The 24,784-nt window shown below is 48.1% G+C and overlaps 1 protein-coding gene across 6 annotated transcripts in view; it reads right to left on the bottom strand.

The window, feature by feature from the left end:
* TMEM39B (transmembrane protein 39B) overlaps nucleotides 1-24,784 on the bottom strand; it is a 319,579-nt gene that overhangs the window by 128,832 nt on the left and 165,963 nt on the right. For all 6 annotated transcript variants that reach the window (XM_078680673.1, XM_078680678.1, XM_078680674.1 and 3 more), the window contains 2 exons: nucleotides 19,490-19,573; nucleotides 18,397-18,551 (listed from right to left, as the gene is read on the bottom strand). In XM_078680673.1, coding sequence (XP_078536799.1) covers nucleotides 18,397-18,551; nucleotides 19,490-19,573 — 239 coding nt within the window. The remainder of the gene's footprint in view (nucleotides 1-18,396; nucleotides 18,552-19,489; nucleotides 19,574-24,784) is intronic.

Below are 24,784 nucleotides of genomic sequence, written 5' to 3'. Positions count from 1 at the left end.
GAATACTCCGATTCCGATGACCTCACCTCTCTCCTCTTCTGAGCAGGCCTAGAAGATGATGTTCTGGAGGCAGACCTCTCCTTGGCCGAGCGCCGGAAGCTCGCCGATGAAGACGACAGACTGACCACTGAGGCAGGGGACACTGTCCTGGTCCTTGAACGTCTCCTGGATTTTGTCTTTCTCGATGTCGACCTCTTCAACTTCCTACTTCTCGACGTCGATCTTCTATATGTCGACGCACTCCTCGACGTCGAATATCTCCTCTTCGACGTTGACTTGTCTCTTCTTGACGTTGACCGTCGTGTCGAAGGGCGGTACAGCCTCGACGGCGAACGTTGTCGCTTCCCGAACTCGTCTCGACGTCGATGGTGTGTCGACGCCGGTGAAGTCGTCGACCTCGTCCGAGGTCTTGACGTCCTGCCCCTCGACGTCGAGCGGCGCCGCCGCTTGGACCCAGAGCCCTGGGCCGACGGGGAGCAGATGGTGGTCATACCTCTTGACGCCGAAGCTATTGACGTCGACCAGGATCTGTGCCTTTTGCGGGTCTTTCCTTGACTGGGGAGCCCCCCAGAGGCCGAAGCACGGGCAGAAGACGATAACTGAGTCCCTCCATGCCCAGAAGTTCCACCTGGTTCTTCCTGTCTCCTCTGCTCCAGGCCTTGGAGACAAAACGTCTCTCTGTCACGCAGGGTCCTCCTGGAGAAAGAGTGACAGATATCACAGGAGTCAGGGACATGGGTGGAAGGAAGACAGAGTATACATACTCTGTGAGGGTCAGATGTAGCCTTCTTCCTACTACACTCAGGGCACTTGTCGAATAAAGCTGGCATTTTCGACAAAAAAAGAGGTAGTAAAACTGGTTAAAAAACACAGCAAAAGGAAGAGGAAGACCCTAGACGTCGAGTGAAACGCTCAAAACACTGGAAAAGTGCCAAAAATTGAAGAAATACCCAAAAAGGGAGAGCTCAATGCTCCAGGGTCCTGCTAGCAGGAGCCGGAAAAAAGAACTGAAAGTAAAAGGACTTGGGCTGTACATCCTGGGATACCGAGGGTCTCTGGAGAGTTCCTTAAAGGCACGATGTCCCTTTTCCAGACACATAATGGCAGCCTATGGAGGTTGTCTGTCCAACCCTTCCGTTCTATGATTTCAAGGATTTTGGTGAAGGGAAGTTTCTCTATGGGTTGAAACTTGGCAATATGTGTAAAAATTGAATTTTATTTGGCTATCCTTTTCACTTTAAGTTGAAGTATTGGCCAGTGTAGCCTTGTGATTATAGGCTGCATTATCTGTCTTTGATTCTCTCTTAAGTGTCTATGCAGGACTGCAAAGAAGACAGCTTAAGAGATTATTTTTGATTGCTCCGGGGTCCCCGCACATGGGCGGGACTATTCACTAGATTATGACTATACACAGAGATCCCCTACTACAGAAGCAGACTTTATGCAGGGGCGACACACAGACAAGATGACATGTACCATATCTGGTGGCAGCTTTAAGAAGCATAGCTGTCCCAGCTCAATCTCCAAGCAGGTGGAGGTCTCTGAGTTTGGGGAGCAGAACCACCACCCCCGACTAGGAGGGCAGGTCTAGCATGAGTAGTAAGTGAATCGGGGCGACATGTGGAGAAGTGAAAAGGTCCACATAACACACCCTTCTCTGCCAATCTGCGGCAATGAGAATTCCTGAGAACCTGGGGAATCAAGGGTATGGGAAGGGATACATGTAATGCTGTGGCGAAGTTCCACTTCTACTGAAATGAGTCCCCGAAGGCTCCCCTCACCAGATTCTGGACGGTACAGAACTGCTGCCACCTCGCCTTTTTAGAGGAGGTGAATAAATCCACCCTAGTGCCCCACCGGGCGAAGATGTCCTGGACTCCCTCCAGCAGAAGACACCACTCATGATCAGCAAGGCAACGCGGCCTCAGCCGAGAGGCTCTAACATTCAGAGACCTCGTTAGGTGATTGGCAGGGAGCCAAATCCCTTGACGGTGAGCCCAAGACCATAGTCTCAACGCTTCTAGCCAAAGAAAGTGAGACCCACTATGCCCCTTACTTGTTGACGTACAACATCACAGTTGTGTTGTCCGTCAAGATCTGGATCTGGATGATGGAATGAAGGAAGGCGTTGGGTGCAAGCCAAATCACCCACAATTCCAGCAGCTTGATATGGAGCAACCGCTCTTCTGAAGACCAGAGTCGCCTGATCTCCACATCCGCCAAATGGGCTCACCACTCTACTTTGGAGATTATCCGTCACTGCCATAATCACGGTCGAAAGGGGGAGCGAAGGTCATCCACTATGCTAAATTCACTTTGTTTCTCACCAAGCCACTTCCGCCACATTGCTGGGGGAGATCGCTATGAATTCCGACAGCTCTCCCATACTGGAGCCACTGCCTGCTGAGGTACCACTACAGAGCCCTCATGTGCCAACATGTATGCGTGACCAGGAGGATGCAGGAAGCCAGCAGACCTAGGAAACGTAGGGCTCTCAGGACTGGGACGTTCACGCCTTGTTGGAAAGAAGGAACCATCTCCTGGATTTCTCTGATTCGCTGTAATGGAGGAAAGGCATGGAGAAGGGTAATTGAAAGATGAGGATGCCCAACTGTCTGAAATGGGCCTCAATTAGTGCCATCACCTTTGTGAACACTCAAGGTGCTGCTGTCAAGCCAAAAGGTAGTACCACAAATTGTTAGTGCATAGAACTCACCACAAATCGTAAGTATCTCGAATGAAACCGCAAGATAAGGCTGTGGAATAACTCATCCTGCAGGTTTCTTGGACACCAATCAATGACGAAGCTTGAACAGCATTAGAACTTTAGCCAGGGTCAGCATCTGCTGCCATTGGACTGCTGGTGTGTCCTGCCGGGAGGAAAAGGAAGAGTCTTGTCCAAAACTGCAATATTAGCAAAAAGATCTGAAGTCCTTGGTCACAAGCGGAAGCTGGAGGCCCAAAGACCATGCTGTGGATTTACATGCCTTAATCCGCTACAGTGCAGTGTCAACCTGTCTCCAAATAAGCAGATGCCATCAAAGGGGCGATCCATCAGCTTAGTCTGGACATCAGATGAAAAACTGGATACCCCTAGTCAAGAAAGGGTTTCATCCCGTCACAGAGTTGTCCATGACTATGGTGACTGTCTGTGGTGTCCAGCCCAGACTTCATAATATGCCAAGTGGCATTCTGTCCATCTGCGTTGATCTACTGAAAATGCTCTTTCAAGTCGGGGGGAACATGGTAGAGAATCGTTTGGGTCATGTTCCACAAGCTGTGGCTGTCGCAGAAAAGAAGACAGTTTGTATTAAGGGACTTCATGTCCATACTCTCTGCAGAAAAGGCCTTCTTGCCCCAGGCTTCCAAACATTTTAATTCCCTGTCCGAGGGGGCTGTGGAGAAGGCAGTTCCCGATTCGGGCCCTGAACAAGACACCAGGATGGCCAAGGGAGGAATCGCCAGAAGGGGAGCGATAATGGTGGGCAACAAGCTGACTGACCAAAAGAAGGCTTCTCCCATACTGCCATGACAGGTTCCAATAAAGTCTCCGTCTCATTAAAGGGGGAGAAGGGGCTCTGAAGTGGCCGATGAGGGCAGGAAAACTTCTGTGAGAACGTTTCTCTCGGTCTCCATGGCTGGCAACTGTAAATCCGACATCTCTGCTGCCTTTAGCACAACCTTTTGCAAAGACACGACCTCTGGCATTGGTGGCCCAGTGTGGAAGTCCATAGCTAGGTCAGCTGAGGTGTCTAAGCCACTGGCCGAAGACAGGAAATAATCCACAGGGTCAGCCCTGTGCTCACTGGAATCAAACTGCACCCAACTAAAGAGCCCCAATCAGGGTGATACTGGTCTTGGGTTGCTTGTATTCCGGTAAGATTTGGCCGGTCAGTTAGTTCAGACTTAACTGTTCACATTGGAGCAGGGTCTAGATTGATGATTTGCATATGGATGGGTCCAAACTGGGGTGGCATGGAGGGAGAAAAAAGATGGACTGGAGTGTAGTCCAGAGCAACTGTCAGTGGCTGAGATTAATTCAAGCATTTGGAGGTTTACAACCCACTTTTTGTCAATAATTTGACTACAAGGTACTGGTATAATAGCTCTGGAATGCCCTGAGCCCTGCTAAACAGGACTCTGTACACGTGATCTGACCCTTAACTGGTGTGTGTTTAATTGACTTGCCCCAATTGCCATAACCCGACTTACTTGTAAGTCCGTAAGATATAGTATCAAGGGTACTTAGGGCATGTAGGTTGAGGTGTCATGTGGAATGCAGCATTAGTTGTGCTCACCACGAATACGACAAGGTAAATCATGGCAACTGCTAACTGGACTTTGCCATTTAGAGTAAAGGCAAAGCCCAAACCTCCCATTTTGGCCTGCGTCTCACACATGTTTCCTCCCTACGGTGCAGAGTGGGCTGTTTCTGGAGCTGTGCTGCACGCTTGCCCGGGTCAGGCTGGGCATCATCCCCTACGGACTGTGGTTCTGCCTCTAACACTGGCAGTGGAGGCCCAATGTTATGCTGTCTCCGTGGGACAGGTATTGTCAGTGTTGTTTCATCAGTGTCCTTTTGCGCTGCCTGCTCCTCTGTATGAACGGCCTCCTTAGCTCCTGCTCAGTCATCCTGTGTTTCAGGTGGTACTGTGAATGAAAAGGCACATTTTAATTTTGTGTTCTGCTCAGCATTTTTCACTGAATAAAGTTTTTTGATTTTGAGTTAGTGAAGTACTGTCTAGCGTTTTTTGCCTTTACTGCTTCTGCATTGCTGCGTCTCATTGCTCCACTGTATGATGCATGTGACTACATCTCCTAGGATGCATTACTGGGTGTGCTGGGAAAAGTGTACTGGAGTAGCATATGTACTTTGTAGTTGGTGCATTCCTGAGTGTGTGATTGTGATTGTTATCTGTGAGACATGTGTCTTACCTTGTCTGGTGTTAGGAGGGTCGGAGGACCACTGACGCTCTTGGGCTGAAGGGTTGACTCCACCAACTCCTCGAAGGGTGTAGACTGTTTCGGTTGAAATTCCCCCACCAGTCTTCTTAGCCTCTGCCAGCCTGGTTGCCATCTTCTCCTTGGACCTGGAGCGCATATCATACAATCGTTTGCGCAGGTTCTCCACAGAGCCCTGGGTCACACCGATGGCATTTACCTTTGCCTGGATGTCCAGCCATATTTTTCTCTTTCTGGACTCTGGCACACGGAGTGATTTCTTTCCAAATAGCTACTCCTGACTTTGTACTATTTCCTCTGTCAGCACCTCCTGCTCCCTCTTGCTGAACTGCTGCTTTTTTTCCCCCCAGCCTCCTCCTTGTCCTTCTCTTTCTCTTGGGGATCCATTAGGAATAGTTGCAGTTGCTGTACTCAGTTGTCTGCCCCTCCTCCCAGCCTCTGACACAGCCTCAGGCAATCAGGTGCAGCATGGGCAGTCACACTTCCTGGGTGCGATGTCATCAATCTGCACTGAATTGCAGATTCTCTATGTTTGCAATTCTTCAATTGTGAGTTCACAATTAAGGAATCGCTATGTGTGGAGTCGCAGTACATTTCTGCAAATTTTTGGGCATCGCTAATTGTTAGCGATTTTTAATTTACATGGTGTTTTGTGATTCTCAAAATGCGATTCGCTAAAAATCGAATTTTGAGAATCGCAAACTCCAAATTTCATACATATGCCCCAATGTCTAGATTTGGATCTGAAGGGACACCTTTCGGTGCAGAATATTTCAGTTCCGAAGGTGGTTTATTTTTTGGTGCGGAGGGTTTCGGCTCCGAATCGGATTTTCGTTTGGAGCTGGAAGGCTTTGGTTCTGACGAGGATTTCTGTTAACTCGGTACTGAGCAGGAAGGCTTGAATGGGTATTTCAGAGCTTAGCCGGGAGGGGGGCGTCTGAAATGTCTTATCGGTGCCGACCTTGGCTAGAAGGCAGAGGTGGTGCTGAAGCCTAATGTTTCTTATAGGTGGGTTGATGGGACAAGGGGCCCTCTGTACTCACGTCACATTGTCCCTGTGGCAGTTCTTTGGTGTTGAGGTCTATCTCGAGTTCCGAGTCTTGCACGGAGAAGGCTTCTTCCTCCTCTGCCGCTGATGCACCCACCTCTTCTTGGCCGGAATCTTCACCAGAGATGTCCAGCGTGTCCTCGATTCTGTGATGCTTCATCTCTCCACATCGAGCCAGACTATCGCAACGTTTTCTTCAATCAAAACAATCTGAAAGTGTTGGAGTCTTCTTTGTGCTCTAGAGACAAGCACAAGTTACTCACCTGGTGCGAGTCAGTGCGTGGATACTTCGTGTGGCACGGAGGGCAGAATTTAAACGGTGTCTGTTCCATCGACGGAGAGCTGAACTGATGCGGTTAGGCCCGAAGGCCGTCCCTGAAGCTTTACGATCCAAAAGTAGATTTTATTGACCGAAACGATATACGGAGAAATGGAAAACACGTACAAAAACAACACCATCAAGGGTAGAGAGAATTGCGCGTCGAGGGCAACCCAAAGAACGGTTTCGAAGGGGAATGCAGCAATACACATCCGAACCGGATGGCGGAAAAAAACAATCTAACAATGGAGTCGATGACCATGCGCACTATCACCGAAAGGAAGAGTCAACTTACCTCGTGACTAGGAAAGACTTCTTCGAAGAAAAACAACTTGCAAACATCCGGACCCAACACTAGATGATAGAAGAATGCAAAGCATGTTTATCTACAGCACACATGCCTCGAACAGCTACTTATCAAGAAAAATATTGGAGCTGGCAAGAATGTAGTGGCTCAAATGGAGGCCCCATGAGCCTTATTAGTACAATATTTAGATTCAATGCAGGGGCTGGTGGAAGTTTTAATGACCGGTATTTTGAATAAAGATAAATGCTGTCTGTTTTGCAGGTAGGCTGCAATGGCAGCAAGGTGTAAGCGTATTGAAGTGTAGGCTAGACCTGAAGTTTGAAGAAGCAACAGATAAAGTTGCTTGTATTTGTGCACCTAACAGATTTACTTTTTGACGCTGACAGCACATAAAAAATCATTTTTCATATGGCAGCATAGCATTTTCTAGTAGCAGGCCTAAGAGCATATTTAAGAATATCGATGCATTGTTGTAGCTAGCTGAGGTACCCACATTACATGACTTCAGAAGCCATGTTGCAAGGTTTATTTCCTTGGGATTGGGAAGTCTTATTTCGCCATGGTTCTGTGTGAGAAGGTCCGGGTTGAGGGGAAGTTTCTGGTGTGGGGTTATAAGTGAGAGCTCCAGTAGTGTGGTAAACCATGGTTGATGAGCCCAGGTCTAACTGAGCTTTCTAACCACTAGTGGAAGTAGTGGGAGAGGTAGAAAAGAGTAGGCAAATTTCCCTGACCAGTGTGTCCATACAGCATTGCCCTTGGATGGTAGGTGTGGGAACCTGGACACGAAGTTTGGGCATTTTGCGTTCTCTGGGGTTGCAACAAAGTCTATTAGTGGAAACTCCCATTTGTGAAAGTACAATAGGATAACTTTGGGGAGAAGATCCTATTGCGTCCTACTGAGAATGTCGGCAATTTGATTGCTTGTCACTGGTAAGTGTTCTGCTATGAGATGAATGTTGTGATGTACTGCTAAGTGCCATATGGTCTAGGCTAGGCGCAATAATTGCAGAGCGAGCCCCCCCCCTGTTTCTGCAGGTAGTACATCGTTGTCATATTGTCCGTCCGGATTAGGACAACTTTGTGTAGTAGTTGAAGTAGGCACGCTTTCAATGCTAGGCGAACAGCTTGAAGCTCTAGGCAATTGATATGGAGACCCGGGAGTTTGGTGTCCCGTAGACTGTGAATTGTAAAATCTTGAAGGTGAGCTCCCTAATCCATCAGGGAAGCATCCGCTGGGAGAATGGCTTGAGCAACTGGGTCTAGAAATACCCGCCCCTGGGACAGGTTTTGTGGATTTTGTGGCGTGTGATGTGTGCAGCTGCCTACCAACACTAGATCGTGTAGTCGACCCTGTGACTGTCCATTGACGTGGGACACATTCTTGCAGTGGTATCATATGTAAACAAGCATGTGGGACTATTGCGATGCAGGATGCCATCATACCCAAAAGGTGAATGAGTGTTCCCCACTGTGACCTGGGTCACAGCTTGAAACTTTTGGGCTAGGGTCAGAATGTTTTGTATTCTAGCTGCATTTGGGTATGCCAACCCCAAGTGAGCACTGAGTATAACCCCTAAATACAGTTGTATTGGAGATGGTTGTAGGTGCGATTTTTGCAGATTGATGGTAAACCCTAATTGATGTAGTAGGGTGAGTGTTAGTTTTGTATGTTGGCTACAAAGGTGGAAGCTGTTTGCTTTTATTAGCCAATTGTCTAAATAAGGAAGGAGTAGTTTCTTACCTGTAACTCCAGTTCTGTAGTAGGGGTATCTCTGTTATAGTCATAATCTGTGAATAGTCCCGCCCATGTGCGTGGACCCCGGAGCAATCAAAATAGTCTCTTAAGTTGTCTTTTTCTGCAGTCCTGCATAGACACTTAAGAAAAAATCAAGGACAAATAATGCAGCCTAACATTAACCAGGCTACATTGGCCAGCACTTCATCCTGAAGTGAAAAAGGATAGCCAAATAATATATAAATTTACACATTTTACAGAGTTTCACACCTAGAGAAAACTCCCCTTCACACAAATCCTTTGTCATGATAGAGAGGAAGGGTTGGACAGACAAGCCTCATATCTGCCATTATGTGTCTGGAAAAGGGATAACTTGTCTTTAAGGAACACTTCAGAGACCCTCGGTATCCCATGATGCACAGCCCCAGGCAACTTACTTTCAGTTCTTTTTGAAGGTGTATAATGCCAGGCTTGTAGCATTCAGGTAATCATTGTTTCTTCCACTGGGGAGGCGGGCGGGTTGCTTATGACTATAACAGAGATACCCCTACTACAGAACTGGAGTTACAGGTAAGAAACTACTCCTTCTGTAGTAGGGGATCTCTGTGTATAGTCATAATCTGTGAATAGAATGGCAAGCCCATCCCAATACCAATCCAGCGGTGGAAGAAAACTAGAGAAACAATCCTTACTGAGCGAATAAATTCCTCAGCGAAGCCTGCCCAACTTGCGCATCTGCCGTGGCATCAGAATCCAAGTAGTAATGCTTTGCAAATGTGTGGACAGACTTCCACGTAGCCGCCCTACAGATGTCTGCAATGGGAACGTTACGTAGCAAAGCTGTAGTAGCCGCTTTGCCTCTAGTTGAATGAGACTTAGGCTTACCCCCTAGAGTCTTGTTAGCCTTCTGGTAGCATAGTTGTATACAGGACACAATCCACCTAAATATGGACTGTTTGGAGGTGGCAAGGCCAGTCCTGACTGAACCGTAATTCACAAACAACTGATCTGACCTACGAATGTCCTTGGTCTTATCTAAATAAAATTTCTACAACCGCCACACATCCAGTGAATGAAGGGACCTCTCAACCGGAGAGGAGGGAGGTTGAAAAAACGTCGGTAAAGTGATGGTCTGGTTGACATGGTAATCAGACATCACCTTAGGGAGAAATTTAGGGTGAGTCCTCATGACAACTTTGGAAGCATGAAATACTGTATAGGGCTCTTGACAACACAAAGCCTAAATTTCACTCACCCTGCACGCTGATGTTATAGCCACAAGGAAAGCCGCCTTCCAGGACAAATGCTGTAGAGAAGCCTTACAAATAGGCTCAAAAGGCTCCTTCATCAACCTGGACAGCACCACATTCAGCTCCCATGAAGGCGAAGGACGCCTAATGGGGGGGAAACACCTTCTTCAAACCCTCCAAAAAATCTTTGATGACCGGTATCTGGAAAAAGGATGTTTGTGAAAGGCATTTCCTACATGCAGTTAACGCTGTGAGGTGAACCTTAATAGAATGGAAATTAAGGCCAGATTGAGCCAACTGCAAGAGGTATGGAAGAATGACATCTTCCTTGCATGAGGTAGGGTCAGCGTTCTTGGATGTGCACCAAATGCAGAACCTCTTCTACTTGTAGGCATAGGAAGTCCTGGTGGATGGCCTATTTGCCTCCTTAAGTATTTCCATACAGATGTCAGGCAAGTTCAAGTATTCATATTGTACTATCTCAGGAGCCATGCCACCAAACTCAAAGATGAGAGGTTGGGGTGCACCATCTGCCCCCCGAACTTCGTTAGAAGGTCCGGCCGACATGGAAGCCACAGATGGGGTTGGAGAGACCGGTGGAGCAGGTCTGTGAACCACCACTGTCGAGGCCACTCCGGAGCAATGAGGATCAATCGTGCTCTGGACTGAGACAGCTTGATTAGCACTGCCGGAATCAAGGGAATGGGTGGAAAAGCGTACAGAAAGCTGTTCGACCAGCTGATTCATAGCGCATTCCCCAGAGTCCCTGGTTGGTAAAACCTGGAGGCGAAGTCTCGGCAATTGCTGTTTTTGGCGGTGGCAAACAGATCTATGCCTGGAGTGCCCCATCTTTCGAAGATGTTTCCTAGCACCTCGTGGTTTAGAACCCACTCGTGGTTCTCCTGAACGAGCCTGCTGAGTGCGTCAGCCTGAGCATTCTGCACACCTGATAGATGGTTCGCCGTTATCGTCAGTCCTCTGGCTAGCAGCCAGTGCCAGATCACCTGCGCTTCCTGAGACAGTGTGCGCAATCTCGAGCCTCCCTGCTTGTTGAGGTAATACATCGTTGTCGCATTGTCCGTCTGTACAAGCAGGGAGTTGGTCTAGAAGGACGGATGAAAGGCCTTCAGTGCCAAGTGAACAGCTCTGAGTTCCAGAAAATTGATATGGCACGTGGACTCCGCCTGGGGCCACGTTCCTTGGATCTGCAGATGGTCTGAATGAGCTCCCCAGCCCTGGAGAGAAGAATCTATCACAATGGTCTGTATTGGAGTGTCCTTGTGGAATGGAACCCCCTTGAGGGGATTCTCTGCTGAACACAACCACTTCAGTGACTGCTGACAGTGTGATCTTGTCCTCCCAGCTCCCTCGTTTCTGGTCCCACTGATCCTCCAGACTTTCCTGCAGCGGTCTCATGTGGAGGCGTGCATGTGGTGTAAGGAAGATGCAAGAAGCCATCGACCCCAGGAGAGACGACACTGTCCTCACTGTCGTTGATGAAACGGACATGAGAGTCTGAGCCTTCCGAAGGATCGATAAGCGTTGCTCCTCCGAAGGACACACGTTTACTCTGAGAGTATCGATGGAGGCTCCCAAGTACTGCAGACACTGAACAGGAGACGGAACAGACTTGGACATGTTGATGTGTCGACCCAGTTGGCTCAACAGAACAGCCGTCCTGTTGAAATGCAATTGTGCTTCCTGAAAGGTGGAGGCTTTGATCAGCCAGTCGTCCAGGTACGGGTAGACAAACACCTTGTTCTTGCTTAGGTGAGCCGCCACCACTGCCATGCATTTTAAAAAATGTCCTGGGTGCAGACTTCAGACCAAACGGAAGTACGGCGTACTGATAGTGGTTGGTGCAGACTAGGAAGCGTAGGAACTTCCGATGTTTCTGTGCAATGGGTACATGGAAGTACGCATCCTGCAGATCTATTGCGCAAAGCCAGTCGCCTCGATGCAGTGGAGGATAAATCTGGTGCAAGGACAACATGCGAAACTTCTCCCAGCGGATCCACTTGTTTGCTTGTCGCAAATCCAGAATGGGCCTGAACTCGTTCTTGTCCTTCTTGCGCACTAGAAAGAACCAGGAGTATGGACCCTTTCCCCTTTGAGACAGAGGGACGTCTTCGGATGTATGACGTTACAACGCATACTTTTACAACGCCTACCTTTACATCGCAAGTTTTACAACACATACCTTTACAACGCATAGTGCTTTTAGGCGCTGGATAGTGAATTGTTTAATTTACTATTCCAACTCCAGCCCCAGTGGATAGTAGGGAAGGTGTTGGATTGTACATTAAACCTATTCCCTATCCTAGAGCGCCCCCCCAGCGCAATGCGTTGTAATAGTTTGCGTTGTAAAAGTTGCGTTGTAAAGGCACTGCGTGGTAAAAGTTGCGTTGTAAAGGTTGTTTACCGACGTCTTCTATCGACCTTTTTCTTAACAGGGTATCGGCCTCCGCTTGGAGCTCGTGCAGCGGGTATTGCGAGCGAACTGGTGGAATAGCTGGAGGAGGGCTGACAAAATGAAGACTATGTCCATTTCAAACAATATTCTGCACCCACTTGTCCTGAATAATTTTTCTCCACTCTGCGGGTAATTCTGAATGCTTCCCCCCACCGGAGTGGGTAACAGACGAGGGGGAAGTAATCCCTCAAAGCTTCGACCCAGCCGGGCCCTTATTCCCCGATAATTAAAAAATAATAATAATCCACATTTGTAAAGCACCAACAATCACCCATGAGGGTCTCTAGGCGCTGGGGGCCGTCGGGAAGATTAAGCAAGCTATTGCCCAGAGTCACATGGTGCTGGGCTAATCTGCCGCCGGCACAGGGATCGAACCGTGATCCCCGGAGTCAGTCACCCTGGCCGCGGCGCCACACCTCTTCCATTCCTCGTTTCTGGTCCCACTGATCCTCCAGACTTTCCTGCAGCGATCTCATGTGGAGGCGTGCATGTGGTGTAAGAAAGATGCAAGAAGCCATCGACCCCAGGAGAAATGACACTGTCCTCACTGTCGTTGATGAAACGGACATGAGAGTCTGAGCCTTCCAAAGGATCGATGAGGCCTGCTGACCGCCTCTGCCCCTCTGACGCTTCTGGAAGGGCTGCCTCTGATATTGTTGTTGCTGTTGTTGGCCAGCTTGGCGACCCTGCCCCCGCTGGAAACGTTGGGAGGAGTACCGCCTCTGGAAGGGGCGGAAAGACTTCCGCTGGTCCTTTGGTTTCTCCAAACCGACTGCCTTCACCGTCTAAACTTCTGCCTTCATGCGGGCCATCTCCTCATCCGCATGAGTCACGAAGAGGGTAGCGCCCGAAAAGGGCAAGTTGGCAATACGCTGCTTTGCCTCCGGCTTAAGAGAGGTAAGGCGTAACCAGGAGTGGCGTCTCAAATTTACTCCATGGCAGTACCCATGAGCAGCCAGGAGAGAGGCATCCGCAGCCGCGCTGATGACCTGGTTAGAGACCATCATGCCCTCATTCAAGATTTCCTGGAAATCTTCCCTTCTGTCCCTCGGGAAGAGTTCAATGAACTGTTGCAGGGACTCCCACAAGGAGCGGTCATACCGACCCAGGAGTGCTGTCGAATTCGCAGCTTTCATAGACGTGGCTGCCGTACTGCAGACCTTTCTCCCTGCCAAATCCATATGACGGCTCTCCTTGTCTCGAAGTACTGTTGACGAAAGAGCAGTAGAGTGTTGCTTTTTTGCCGCTGTAACAATAACCGAATCCGGGGCAGGATCCGTTCTCAGAAATGCCGGAGCGGAATCCGGGGGCCTGTACTTCTTCTGAAGCCGGGATGGGGCAAACTTCACCGAGGCCGGCGTCAGAAACCGCTCCATGGCCAGTTCCTCCAACCCTGGCACCAAAGGCAGCAAAGGGCGAGACAGGTGCTTACGCTGTAGTGTCTCAAAGATGACAGAGGTGGAAGGAGTGGGCACCGTCAGTGCTATCCCCAACTTCGCTGCTCCCCTCAACAGCACGTCCTGAAATTTCACGATGTCATCCACTGGCGACACCCTTGTTGGAGGAGAGTCAGACAAAGTAGGCGAATACCTCCTGCCACTTGAAGAGTCAGTGTATCTGGTATGCCTGGACCGCGACCTCTCTCTACGAGGACGAGGTCATGACCTGGTTGAATATCTACGCTCACTGCGAGAGCGATGCCACCCCAGTGATCTTGACCTCGGTTACCTGGGTCTCTCCGGACCCACTGGCACCGGCTGTTGTGGAAGAAGAGGCAGCTGAGCCGGAATCAAAGGCCTCGGTTGTAGAAGCGAAGGTAGAAGAGGAGGAGGAGGTAGCTGTTGAGGTGGCAGAGTAGGATTCCTAGGCCTTGAGGGTGAGTAGGTCCTCGAGTAATCAGAGTACGGAGACCTAAGTACTCTCCTCTTCTTACGAGCAGGCCTCTGGGAGGATGCTCTGGAGGTAGACTCTCCTGAGGAGGAACGCCAGCGCGACCGGGAACTTTGATGAGGAGACGCTCATCACGCTAGACCCCGTTGGGAGAGTAGACTTTCTCTTCGACGACGTCGATCTCCTCTCCGCGACGTCGATCTCTGCGACGTCGATCTTCATGTCGACGTTGAAGGCAAACGGCGGTGTCGCCTCGACGGCGAGCGCCTGCCTCTTCGGGACTCAGCACGACGACGATGGTGTGTCGATGCCGGTGAAGTCCTCGACGTCGACCTCGTCCGAGGTCTCGACGTCCTACCCCTCGACATCGAAGTCGCTTTGACCCAGAGCCCTGGGTCGACGGGGAACAGATGGTAGTCATACCTCTGGAAGCCTTCGACGTCGACCGGGACCGGCGCCGTTTCCGGGTCTGTTCTTGACTGGGGAGCCCCCCCAGAGGCCGATGCACGGGTAGAGGACGAGGATAGAGTCCCTCCGTGCCCAGAGGTTCCACCTGCTTCTTGATGTCTCCTCTGCTCTAGGCCTTGGAAACGAATCTTCTCCCGGTCACGCAGGGTCCTCCTGGAGAAAGAATGGCAAATAACACAGGAGTCAGGCACATGAGTAGCAGGCAGACAGAGTATGCACACTCTGTGGGGGTCAGACTTGGCCTTTTTTCTACCACACTCAGGGCACTTGTAGAATAAAGCTGGCATTTCAACAAAATAGAGGTGGTAAATCGGTTAAAAAAAAGACAGCAACTGGAAGAGGAAGACCCCAGACGTCGAGTGAAACACAAATCTCACTGGAAAATATCCAAAAATTGAAGATATACCCAAAAAGGTAGAGCTCAATGCTCCAGGGTCCTGCTAGCAGGAGCCGGAAAAAAGAACTGAAATTAACTTGCCTGGGGCTGTGCATCATGGGATACCGAGGGTCTCTGGAGTGTTCCTTAAAGGCACGGTATCCCTTTTCCAGACACATAATGGCAGCCTATGAGGCTGGTCTGTCCAACCCTTCCTCTCTATCATGACAAAGGATTTTTGTGAAGGGGAGTTTTCTCTAGGTGTGAAACTCTGTAAAATGGGTAAATTTATATACTATTTGGCTATCCTTTTTCACTTCAGGGTGAAGTGCTGGCCAATGTAGCCTCGTTAATGTTAGGCTGCATTATTTGTCTTAGATGAGGCACTTTTGATTGCTCCGGGGTCCACGCACATGGGCAGGACTATTCACAGATTATGACTATACACAGAGATCCCCTACTACAGAAATAGGTGGAAGTTTTGCCTGCGAGGATGTGCCACCACTACTGCTAGGCATTTTGTGAGTTCCCGTGGTGCGGTGGGGACTCCAAAGGAAAGCACCTTGAATTGATATGCTTTCCTTGGAAGACAAACCGTCGGTATTTGCAGTGTGAGGGATGGATGGATATATTAAAGTAGGTGTCCTTTAGGTCCAAGGAGGACATGAAGTTGCCTTTTTGCAGTAATGGTAATATTTCCCAAAGGGTGACCATGTGGATGTGTTCTGATAAGATAGTGATGGAGAAGTCTGAGGTCGAGAATGGGTCGAAGTGACCAGTCTTTTTTGGGAATGAGGAAGTATAATGAATATACCCCTGTTCCTTGATGCTGAATTTGGACTGGTTCTATAGCTCCATTGAGTAAGCGAGTTCATATCTCCTGTTTGAGGAGAGTTTGGTGTTGTATGCCTAGATTGTGGGGTGGGATATTTGGAGGAGTTGTGATGAGCAAAAGACAGTAACCATGTTGGATAATGTTCAATACCCATTGGTATGTTGTGATGGATTTCAGGCTGGTAATATTTTTTGAAGACTTCCCCAACAGGTTTTAGATGGTCAAGGGTGAGGAAGTCATGGTTTGGTGTTTGTATGTGCGGCACGGCTATTATTTCTGCGACCGCGGCCTCTGCAATTGTTACCTCTATTTGTGCCACTGTAAAAGCTTCTAGAGGTGGGCTACTTTCCTTGATTTTTATAGGAGGACTCTGTGGTGGTAGACCTAGCACCTTGTTTGAAATTGAGCCGACGAATGAACCCATTATTTTGCGACATCTGTATCTTTTTTTAATTTTTTCAAGGACTGTGTCTACCTGAGGGCTAAAGAGGTGCTCTTTGCCAAGAGCGCATTTAATGGAGTTATTAGTGATTAACTTCCCCTCATTGACTATTTCATAAACGCTTTTCTTGTATTCTTCTGGAAGATGTTAGAGGAGCACCTCCATTTCATACCAGTGAGCCCAGTCGAAGTGTGCAAAAGGAGCTTAGCTGTTGGCAATATGCCAATGATTAGCACACTAGGCTGCTACCCGCTTTCCTGAGGCATGGCTAAGTTTTGACACCTTGTCTGAGGGAGGTGCATCCCCAGTTGTTTGCCAGTTAGCCCTTTTCCTTGCATTGGCTAATACCAAGGAGTCTGGGGTTAATTGCCCTTTAACATATATTGGGTCAGATGGTGCAGTCTTATAATTTTTGTCAATTCTTGGTTTTAATAGTCGTGCTTTTACGTGGCTTAAAAAATATCATCTGCATGAAGTAGCATTCCTTTAAGGAGAGGTAAAAATTGTGACCACCTTTGATCAGTACAGAGTGTCTCAAAGAGGAAGCCATCAACTATAGGGTCCTAATGTGAGGGGACTTGATGATATGCTAGAACTCTAGCCATCAGGTCTTGATAGGCAGAAGCGTCGTCTGGGGGATGGGAGTGTGGGATAAAGCTATGAGTCTGTATCCCCGTGTCTTTAGATCACAAGCATCCCATCTATTCCTAGGATGTGCGTCCTCTGGTATATTATCATACTCATCTAATATGGGTGAATGAGGGGGACCTGTTGCCTGCTTCAAATTGTTCTGGTGTAGCAGGTGATGGAGTAAAAGCTGGGGATTGGGTGTTGGTGGGTTTGGAGAGGTAAGGATAGGAATGTGTAAAGTTCTAGTGGCAATATGTGAATTGTAAGATGTTGAATAGGAATGTCTATAATCTCTTCAAAATGCAGCTGTCTTTTAGAGGGTTTAGGCTTTGCCGGCTAAAGAATAACCTTCTTTGTTCCAGGTTGAATCTGCAACGGTTTTTACCTCGGATCAAGCCGTTCCTGTATAAATTATAGGATTGGTTCAGGTGGAGTTTTCGGTCCGAAGGTGTAACATTTTGGTGCCGAGGAAAGTTTTGGTTTAAGTGCAGGTATGCTCGGAGCTGAATCGCTATGTCCCTTGTCTTTTGGTACTGAAGTTAATGCTTGATGTGTCGGTGCTGAATCAGATTTCGAGGAGACCGCTGCTGTAGGCTGAAATTTCAGCGTTTAACCCGAGGGCGGGGCTTCAGAGTCTGTAGGTCTGCACGCGCCATGGCTTTTATACAGTGGTGGACCGCGAGTAGTTTTTTCAGACTGAGACGATTTTTGGGACTTCGGATCGAGGGAAGCTGCTCAAGGTCCAACGTTTGTGGGCAGACTTCAGAATGGCTGGATCTTGTTCAGTCTCCAACTCGGAATCTTGGATGGAGAAAGATTCTTCCTGGGCTGCTGATGCTTCCTCTTCTTCCTCCTCTTGTTGACCAAAGATATCAGGTGTGCTGTCTGCACTTCATTTCTTGGCAACGCACATGTTTTTCCCAAAGGTCTTTTTGGATCAGAATGAACTACAGGCCTCACAGGTGTCTTTCCGATGGTCGGGTGAGAGACACTGAATTGTGGTCGGTGTGAGGTTATTTGGAATGGCAATTCGGACAGAAACGGAACAGAGTGTGTTCCATTAGCAGCTCATTTTCAGATAATATCCGTTGACTTTGAATGGGTCGATGGCAAAATATTATTTTGCTCGGAATGCAGGAGTAACTACGAGAGAGAAGACAATGCCGTCTAGTTAGGGGGTCTACTGGCCAACCAAAGGGAGCCCGAAAGGATCTCGAACCGGAGCGTGAGAGAGTACATCCGAACCAGTCGGCGGAAAGAAATAATCTAACAATTGATTTAATGCCCATGCGCAGTATCACCAAAAGGAGCACAGAGCCTCGTGACTTGAAAAACTTCTTCGAACAAAAACAACAATGATCCAAGCCCAACACTAGATGGCGTACTTATGCAAAGCATGTGTATCTACAGCCACACATGCCTCGAACATACTACTTTTACTATTAAAGAGTGTACATTTTGTGCAGAAGAGGTTCAATTTCAGACAACAATTCCTGAATGCAATAGTTTGTAGCACTTGAAAAGCCTGAGGGAATCCCATCAATAATATTTTCTCTTTCCACCAACAGTAATTTCTCTCCCACAGGATAGGTTTACAGACTCATCAACTTCCTCCAGAAGGCTACCACCCCACGACTACACTCCCAGTCACTGGTACTTACGGGTAACAAAGGAACAGGAGGTTCATGAAGGAATACGTCCTAAAGAGGTGAATGACAGAGCGGCACAGGCTCCAGCCAGTCCCAGTGAGAATAGCAAACCGGGTCACGACCAGGAACACAGAGTGCGGCAAGGAAACTTTACCACTTTGGGATGCCTATTGAAAGAGAAAGGAACAGCAGACGGTAAACAGAGGGAGACTAAAGACAGGTGTTTGGACAGTATAGAATACAGCTAAATTAGGCAAAAAGGTCAAGGAGGAATAGTAGAAAGGCTTGTAAATTGGCAGAAAGGTGGGAAAATGGGCAAAACAGGGAAGGGTGGATGAAACAGCCAACGGGGGCAGGAACACCCAGAGGGAGGAAGGAATAAAGGAAAAGAGAGGGAGTGGTACAAAGAAAATAATGAACAGCAGGTAAAAAGGTTGAAGACAGAGTAAGAATTAAACAAAGCTCATCAATACAGCACTGCTTCTACATACATGCCAACAAGTTTTGAGGCCCAACAAAATTAGCAACTGTCAAAACCCTTCTGCAATGATTCAACGCTGCTGCCACTACTTTTCCCATCTTACAGGCACGCCGCCACTTTTGTGACAGCTTCTCCATAGAGCAGCAAAGTAATTCCTTATAACAGTGGTTCCCAAATGTTTGAGTCCTGAGAATCCCCACTGAGTCACTACTGGAAGCCAGGGACCACCAAGAAATTGTAAACATTTAGTGATTAAAAAATAAATAAACACACAAGAGTACACACCAAACAAATACTCAAACCACTAAAGCTTTTAGTATTTTATATTGAAGAGAAAAAAAATGTAATGGGAACCAATGGCTTAAAATAAACGCTAATAAAGGCTTTTCATTTCCATTAATGAAGCCCTCTAAAGATCCCTTTTACACCCAACATCCTCTTAGGAAAGAGACTAAAAGTTCTGATCCAGAACATCTCTTCACTGAATGGTCATCATGTGAGGTGGATGCATTTAACCTCAATAAGGAGGACACATGCGCCTCAACTTAGACATTACATTCACAATCCTAGTGACTCGTTAGCCCTCACCATGTAGGCTTCACACCTGGCCCCCTTGGATTTTACCTCTTTTACTATCGCCCCAATCAGTCTCCGAGCAAGGACAATTGTGGTCAAAGTCAGGACATTGAAGTCAATCAGATGAAAGTTCTGTAAAAGAAAGCAAGGTCAATACACAGCACTGTGGGAGAGCATACTGTAAGGTGCTTTGGAGGTAAGAGGAAAGGCTAGGGGGAAAAGGTAAAGGCAAGAGGTTAGGCGAGAGTAAGAGGTTTGCAGAAGATAAAGAGAAGGGAGAGAGTCATCCTAGTGTGCACAGAACCTGAAAGGTTTTATGTATTGAGATCTGCGTAAGAAGAGGGAAGGAGGGCAGCGAAGGAGGAAGAGAGGGCTGTGAAGGAGTAAGGGCAGGGCTGTGAAGAAGGAAGGAAAAACTGTGGGGGAGAAGGAAAAGGATCTTTGTGGGAGGGGGAGATCACAGAGGAGGAGAATATGTGGTGTAGAGGAGCGGGAGAGAGAACAGAGTGGTGGAAGAGAGTGAAAGAGGATGGGAGCCTTTGGAGAAGAAAAGGGAAGACTTGTGAGGAAAAGAGGATGGTGGAGGTTGGAAGACCACTGAGAATTGAGAGAGGGATACTACAGGGAGAAGTGAGGGGGAGACCTTTGGGAAAAGAGGGATAATAAAAGGCAGGGGTTATGTGTGAAGAAGGAAGAGGGAGAAAGATATTAAAAAAAAGAAAGACAGCCACTAGAAAAGACATACATCTTTGAGTAAGCCTGGGAAAACGGACTCTGATATCCACAAGTAAAAACATTATGGGTCTGTAGGGGACTGTAATGAGTGCGAAACAAAGAGTGGGTGTCAACTGCAATAGACAGATGAATGGTGAAATGTGTATATGTTTCTGGAATTATGAGAGAATTTCAAGTTCAGTGTAGTGGAAGAGGGTGACAATGAGAAAGGGGAGACTCAATTACACAACGAAGTGTGAGAGAGAATGGGTGCAGGAGGCTACACTCTCTCTTCGGTGTCCAAGCAGTTCATTACACAGCCTAGAACAATAACCCAGTGTCTTTTTGGAATAGAACATATGTGACTACCAGGTGCCTCGAGTCCAATCAGAACCTAGGTCTCGATAACAAGCCCAGCATCTGCTAATCCCTTTCAAGTTTTTAGGTTAAAGGAAGGAATAGTGGGGCTATTTTATTTCTTATGACAATGTTAAACAATATCAAGTTAGGCCTTTTGCTCCAACAACATGTATGAACACTGCTTTCTATTTTATGATGGGAAAGGAATGCAATGTCACTGGGAAACACTGTTTGGAAGGTATATGTTGTGAGAAGTTGGCCTGATATGCAGTGCTCACTATTCTAGTGAACACTATGTATCAGTCCAAACAACCCTTATTGATGATTGGTTGTAAGTCAACCTGATAGACCAGCTATCCTAGTAGCATGGATACGAGCAGTCTAAGGCTAAGACTCTAGAGGGCGTGTTAAGCCAGCTGTTTTACCATCACATTACCCCTTGAACACCAAGTGAAAGGACACCACACAAGTTGTTATGAAAATAAATGTATATTTATTTCTAACAAGTCTACCCTGAACTCTTTATGAGACAGGGAGCTAAGCACAATACAAAACTCTTGAGAAAATACTTTAAGTCGCACAATTTACACAAATGCCCGAGGGGCACGAAAAACCATATATTACAAAAGTGGAATGCGAATTACTAGCAGGTAAGTAACTATTCTCATAGACTTTAGAAACGCTAGTCCTACAATGCTAAACACTTAGATTAGTTGCAGGAGGCCTGTGGACGTCGTGTGCAGAGTGGGAACTCTCACGCGTAAGGCGGGAAAAAGTCTATGGAAGCTAGTAAAGACAAAGTTACTGTTCTCGGGCGAACCCGACTAGGTGGGTCGAAAACGGGAGTGGATCCGAACACTTAGGGTGTTGGACTATGCTGGAGCACCGGAGTACTCAGGTTACCTAGCCCAGGGGCTGCGGCTGCATAGGGTTGAAGTTGCGTCGGAAACCCACGTTGAAGATCCAGGAGCCTGAAGAAAGAGTTGCTGGCAGGCGGCCAGTGAAGAAAGTTCGTGGTGATCCAAGCCTGGATCAGGGAAGAAGAAAACCTGAAAGCAGAAGGGACCAAGTTCTGAATCACTAGCCAGTGATTAAGTGGGCACCAGGATGGCACCGGGCGAAGTCACCGCAGTCAGGTGAGTGGGCGCTGCTGGGCTCTGCAGTCTCTCGGACCAGGAGGCGTTGTCGGCGACCAGGATGGAGGTGCGAGCTGTCCCACGAAGGTTCTTGCTGTCGACGTCGCTGGACCCAGGATTGGGGCAACAAGTCTTGGCAAATGCAAGGCCCACGCGGTGGACCTAAAATGGCGTCTTGAGTGGACCAGGAGGGTCCAGGGTACTCCTCTTTTGGAGGGGAGCACGGGCTAGTCTGGAGCAACCAGACCAGCAGTGTTAGTTGTCGTGGAGCGTCGTGAGGGGGCCACTAGCCAACGGGCAAGCGACCTGGACAACGCGGTGAGCAGCAAAAAGCAGAAGGGCCCCATGCCGATCTCGTGGATGCAGGGGGGCTGGACTTCGGTGCTGGAGCTGTTCAGGGTCGGGGCTTCTCTTACCCCAAGGCACTCAGTCGAGGGTCACTCAGGCGTCGTGCTGGACAAGCGTCGTGCAGTTCTGAAGATGGCCGGTCCCTCGAGGTCTCGTCACACCCACGGATCACAGCTGGGCTGATGATGTAGGTTGAGGTCAGAGGTGCCAGGGAAGCCGGTTCTCGTCGTGCTGGAGCAGTCTTGATCCGAAGGAGAGACTGGCAACAAACCGCGATGCTTGGTTGGTGCCTGCTGCTGCAGGGTGACTACTCCTTAGCCACAAGGGAGAAATCTTGAGAAGAGTCTTGAGTTCCTTTCGTGGAAAGTTGGTTCAGGATTCAAAGATGATCTGATTTGGAAGGGGGCCAGTTCCTACCTTTATCCTGCAAAAAGGGGCTGGCACGCGACTAAGTCCTGCCCTATGGGTGGGACTAGGAGGGGGGTGGTTACACCCCTCTCCTTTGGCGGGCTTTCCCCAGATCAGGGGCTGGAGTGCCCCTGGAACTGGTTCCAGCCGGCCTATGCACAGTGCACCGGGGTGCCACTTGCAGTCACCTTCCTCTAAAGCCCTGCCTACCTAGGATACACAAAATCCTGTCTGGGACGGTGCTGGCACCGCCCCTGGCAGGAAACCCTTTGTCCTTGCCTCCTGGGCTGGGAGGACTCCCAGCAGCAGGAGGGCAGACTTGTGTCTCGGTGGCAGCATTCATTTTGTGGAGCTAAGGCTCTGTCTGACTTTTAACCGGGGTTACAGGTTACATACATGTCGTGTCCCTCTAGAAGGGTGGAATGCTAACCCCGTCACCAGAATTGGTGAGGGGTTAGTATTCCAATTCGTATGACACCTTACTCGACATGTTTTGATAAAGCGATACCAGAGTTGGCATATAACCGCGAGGATTATAATTCACTTAAGAGTATATGGTATGCGATATCATGGAAACGGCTAAGGGATGGATCCCGAAAGCCGCAGACAGGCTCAGCTCATGCCAGAGCACTATCTCACACGATTCCAAGCACTCTGCCTTCAGGATTGTCAAGGCCTGCCATAGGAGTGACTGATAGGAGATCTGTGTGTCCATTTTAGGGTTAGATATAGGTATACTATATCTAAAGCAAAGGGTGATTACTCCACATTGCCCCAGCTGTCGTGCAGCCAGTTGTGTCAGATTTGGATGGCCAGCCAGGGGTGGCATAATACATGCTGCAGCCCCTGGTAGGCCCTGGGTACACCTATGCCCTGGGTACCTAAGGTACACTGTACAGGGACTGATAAGGTGACTCAGTATCCAATTAGATATGTACCTAGGGTACATGGAATCCATTTTACAGAGAGAGCAGTAGGCCTGGGGTCCTGAATAGCAGGGCCCCATGTCAACTAAGTCAGAAAACCAGCAAAACACCAGGCAAAAAGTTGGGGGCAACCATAGTCAGGGATCTACCTTCCTACATATGTTACTTACCATGTAAGCATCTATTCATAGCGTGTAGTGCTGTAGATTCATAGACTAACAATGCTTTCATTGCCCCCAATAAAAGGCCACTGTGGGTATATCAACTGTGCATCCTGTGAAAGTACCATTGAAGGAACACAATTTGACTACGGAAAGAAAAGTGTGAAACACGAAGAATTCGCAAATTGTAACACAATGACTGTCATATATTGTGTTATTTGCCCGTGCAAACTGGCTTATGTAGGAAAAACCACACAGCCGGTGAAGAAGAGAATGACCCAACACCGGTCATGCATAATATGCAAAGTACTGAATGCTCCCATGGTTCAACATTGCACAAATTATGAACATGGTCCTGGGGACATGAAGTGGACAGTTCTGACGCACGTCACAGGCAAAAACAGTGTTTCATTACTGGCAAGGTTTGAAGCCAAAACCATTTTGAGCTTCGGTACCACAGAAAATGGATTAAATGAATTAGGCGAGATCACGCACTGTTTCTAAACGAATGAAGTGAGACCAAGCATTATTTATGGAGAAGATTTACGGTATTGTCTCGGTAGTAAAACCAGAAAAAATCCTCCCATTTAGAATTTCGATACAATTAAATTTTAAGTTCTAACTTCTTACAAGGCCATAAACAACCGAATGAAGAAAAGGGGCTCTTTATTAGCAATTCTTTATTAGCAATTTTGCCTCAACTCAATTTAAAAACAGTCGCCGCAAAACAGGCGTCCGTCTCCATGGTTACTAAGGAGCACGCCCAAGTAAGGAAGTCAGGCAAAGACAGACGATCGATACGCCCACAGTAAACACATCAGTAGTGGGCTAACGCCATGTGTTCAGGTGACAAAGTAGACGTAGCCGAGATGAGTTTAAGTCCATAAGTAGAGTAGATAAATAGCCCCACCAGGAGCAGCCTCCTAGCTGCTCAGCCCATCTCCCAACGGACCACACACACACCAGGCACCCAAGAATTCCACTCCACTAACATTCTACACGGAACACTCACACTGGCTGAGCAGCTAGGTACAGGATGGAAGGGAAAATATTAACATGACCTGAGGATACTACAACGTCATACGTAGATCGCATCTCGGAAAAGTACCTCTTCTTTTTAAAAAACCGCCATATTCTGAAATGACTTGTTGACAGTGCCAGTGATGGAGAAGACTGTAGCCCGCCGCTGCACTCTAATGATTTAAACAAAGCATCCACCATAAAAAAGGAGGTATATTTTGTTGCCCGCCCGTTTTTAAGCACACGCTTGTGCAAGCATAACACGGGCAT

The sequence above is a fragment of the Lissotriton helveticus genome, chromosome 3_1 (assembly GCF_964261635.1).
Source record: "Lissotriton helveticus chromosome 3_1, aLisHel1.1, whole genome shotgun sequence".
NCBI classification, from domain to species: Eukaryota; Metazoa; Chordata; class Amphibia; order Caudata; family Salamandridae; genus Lissotriton; species Lissotriton helveticus.
The sequence above is the reverse complement of the archived record's forward strand: the minus strand, read 5'-3'. Positions and strand labels throughout refer to the sequence as shown.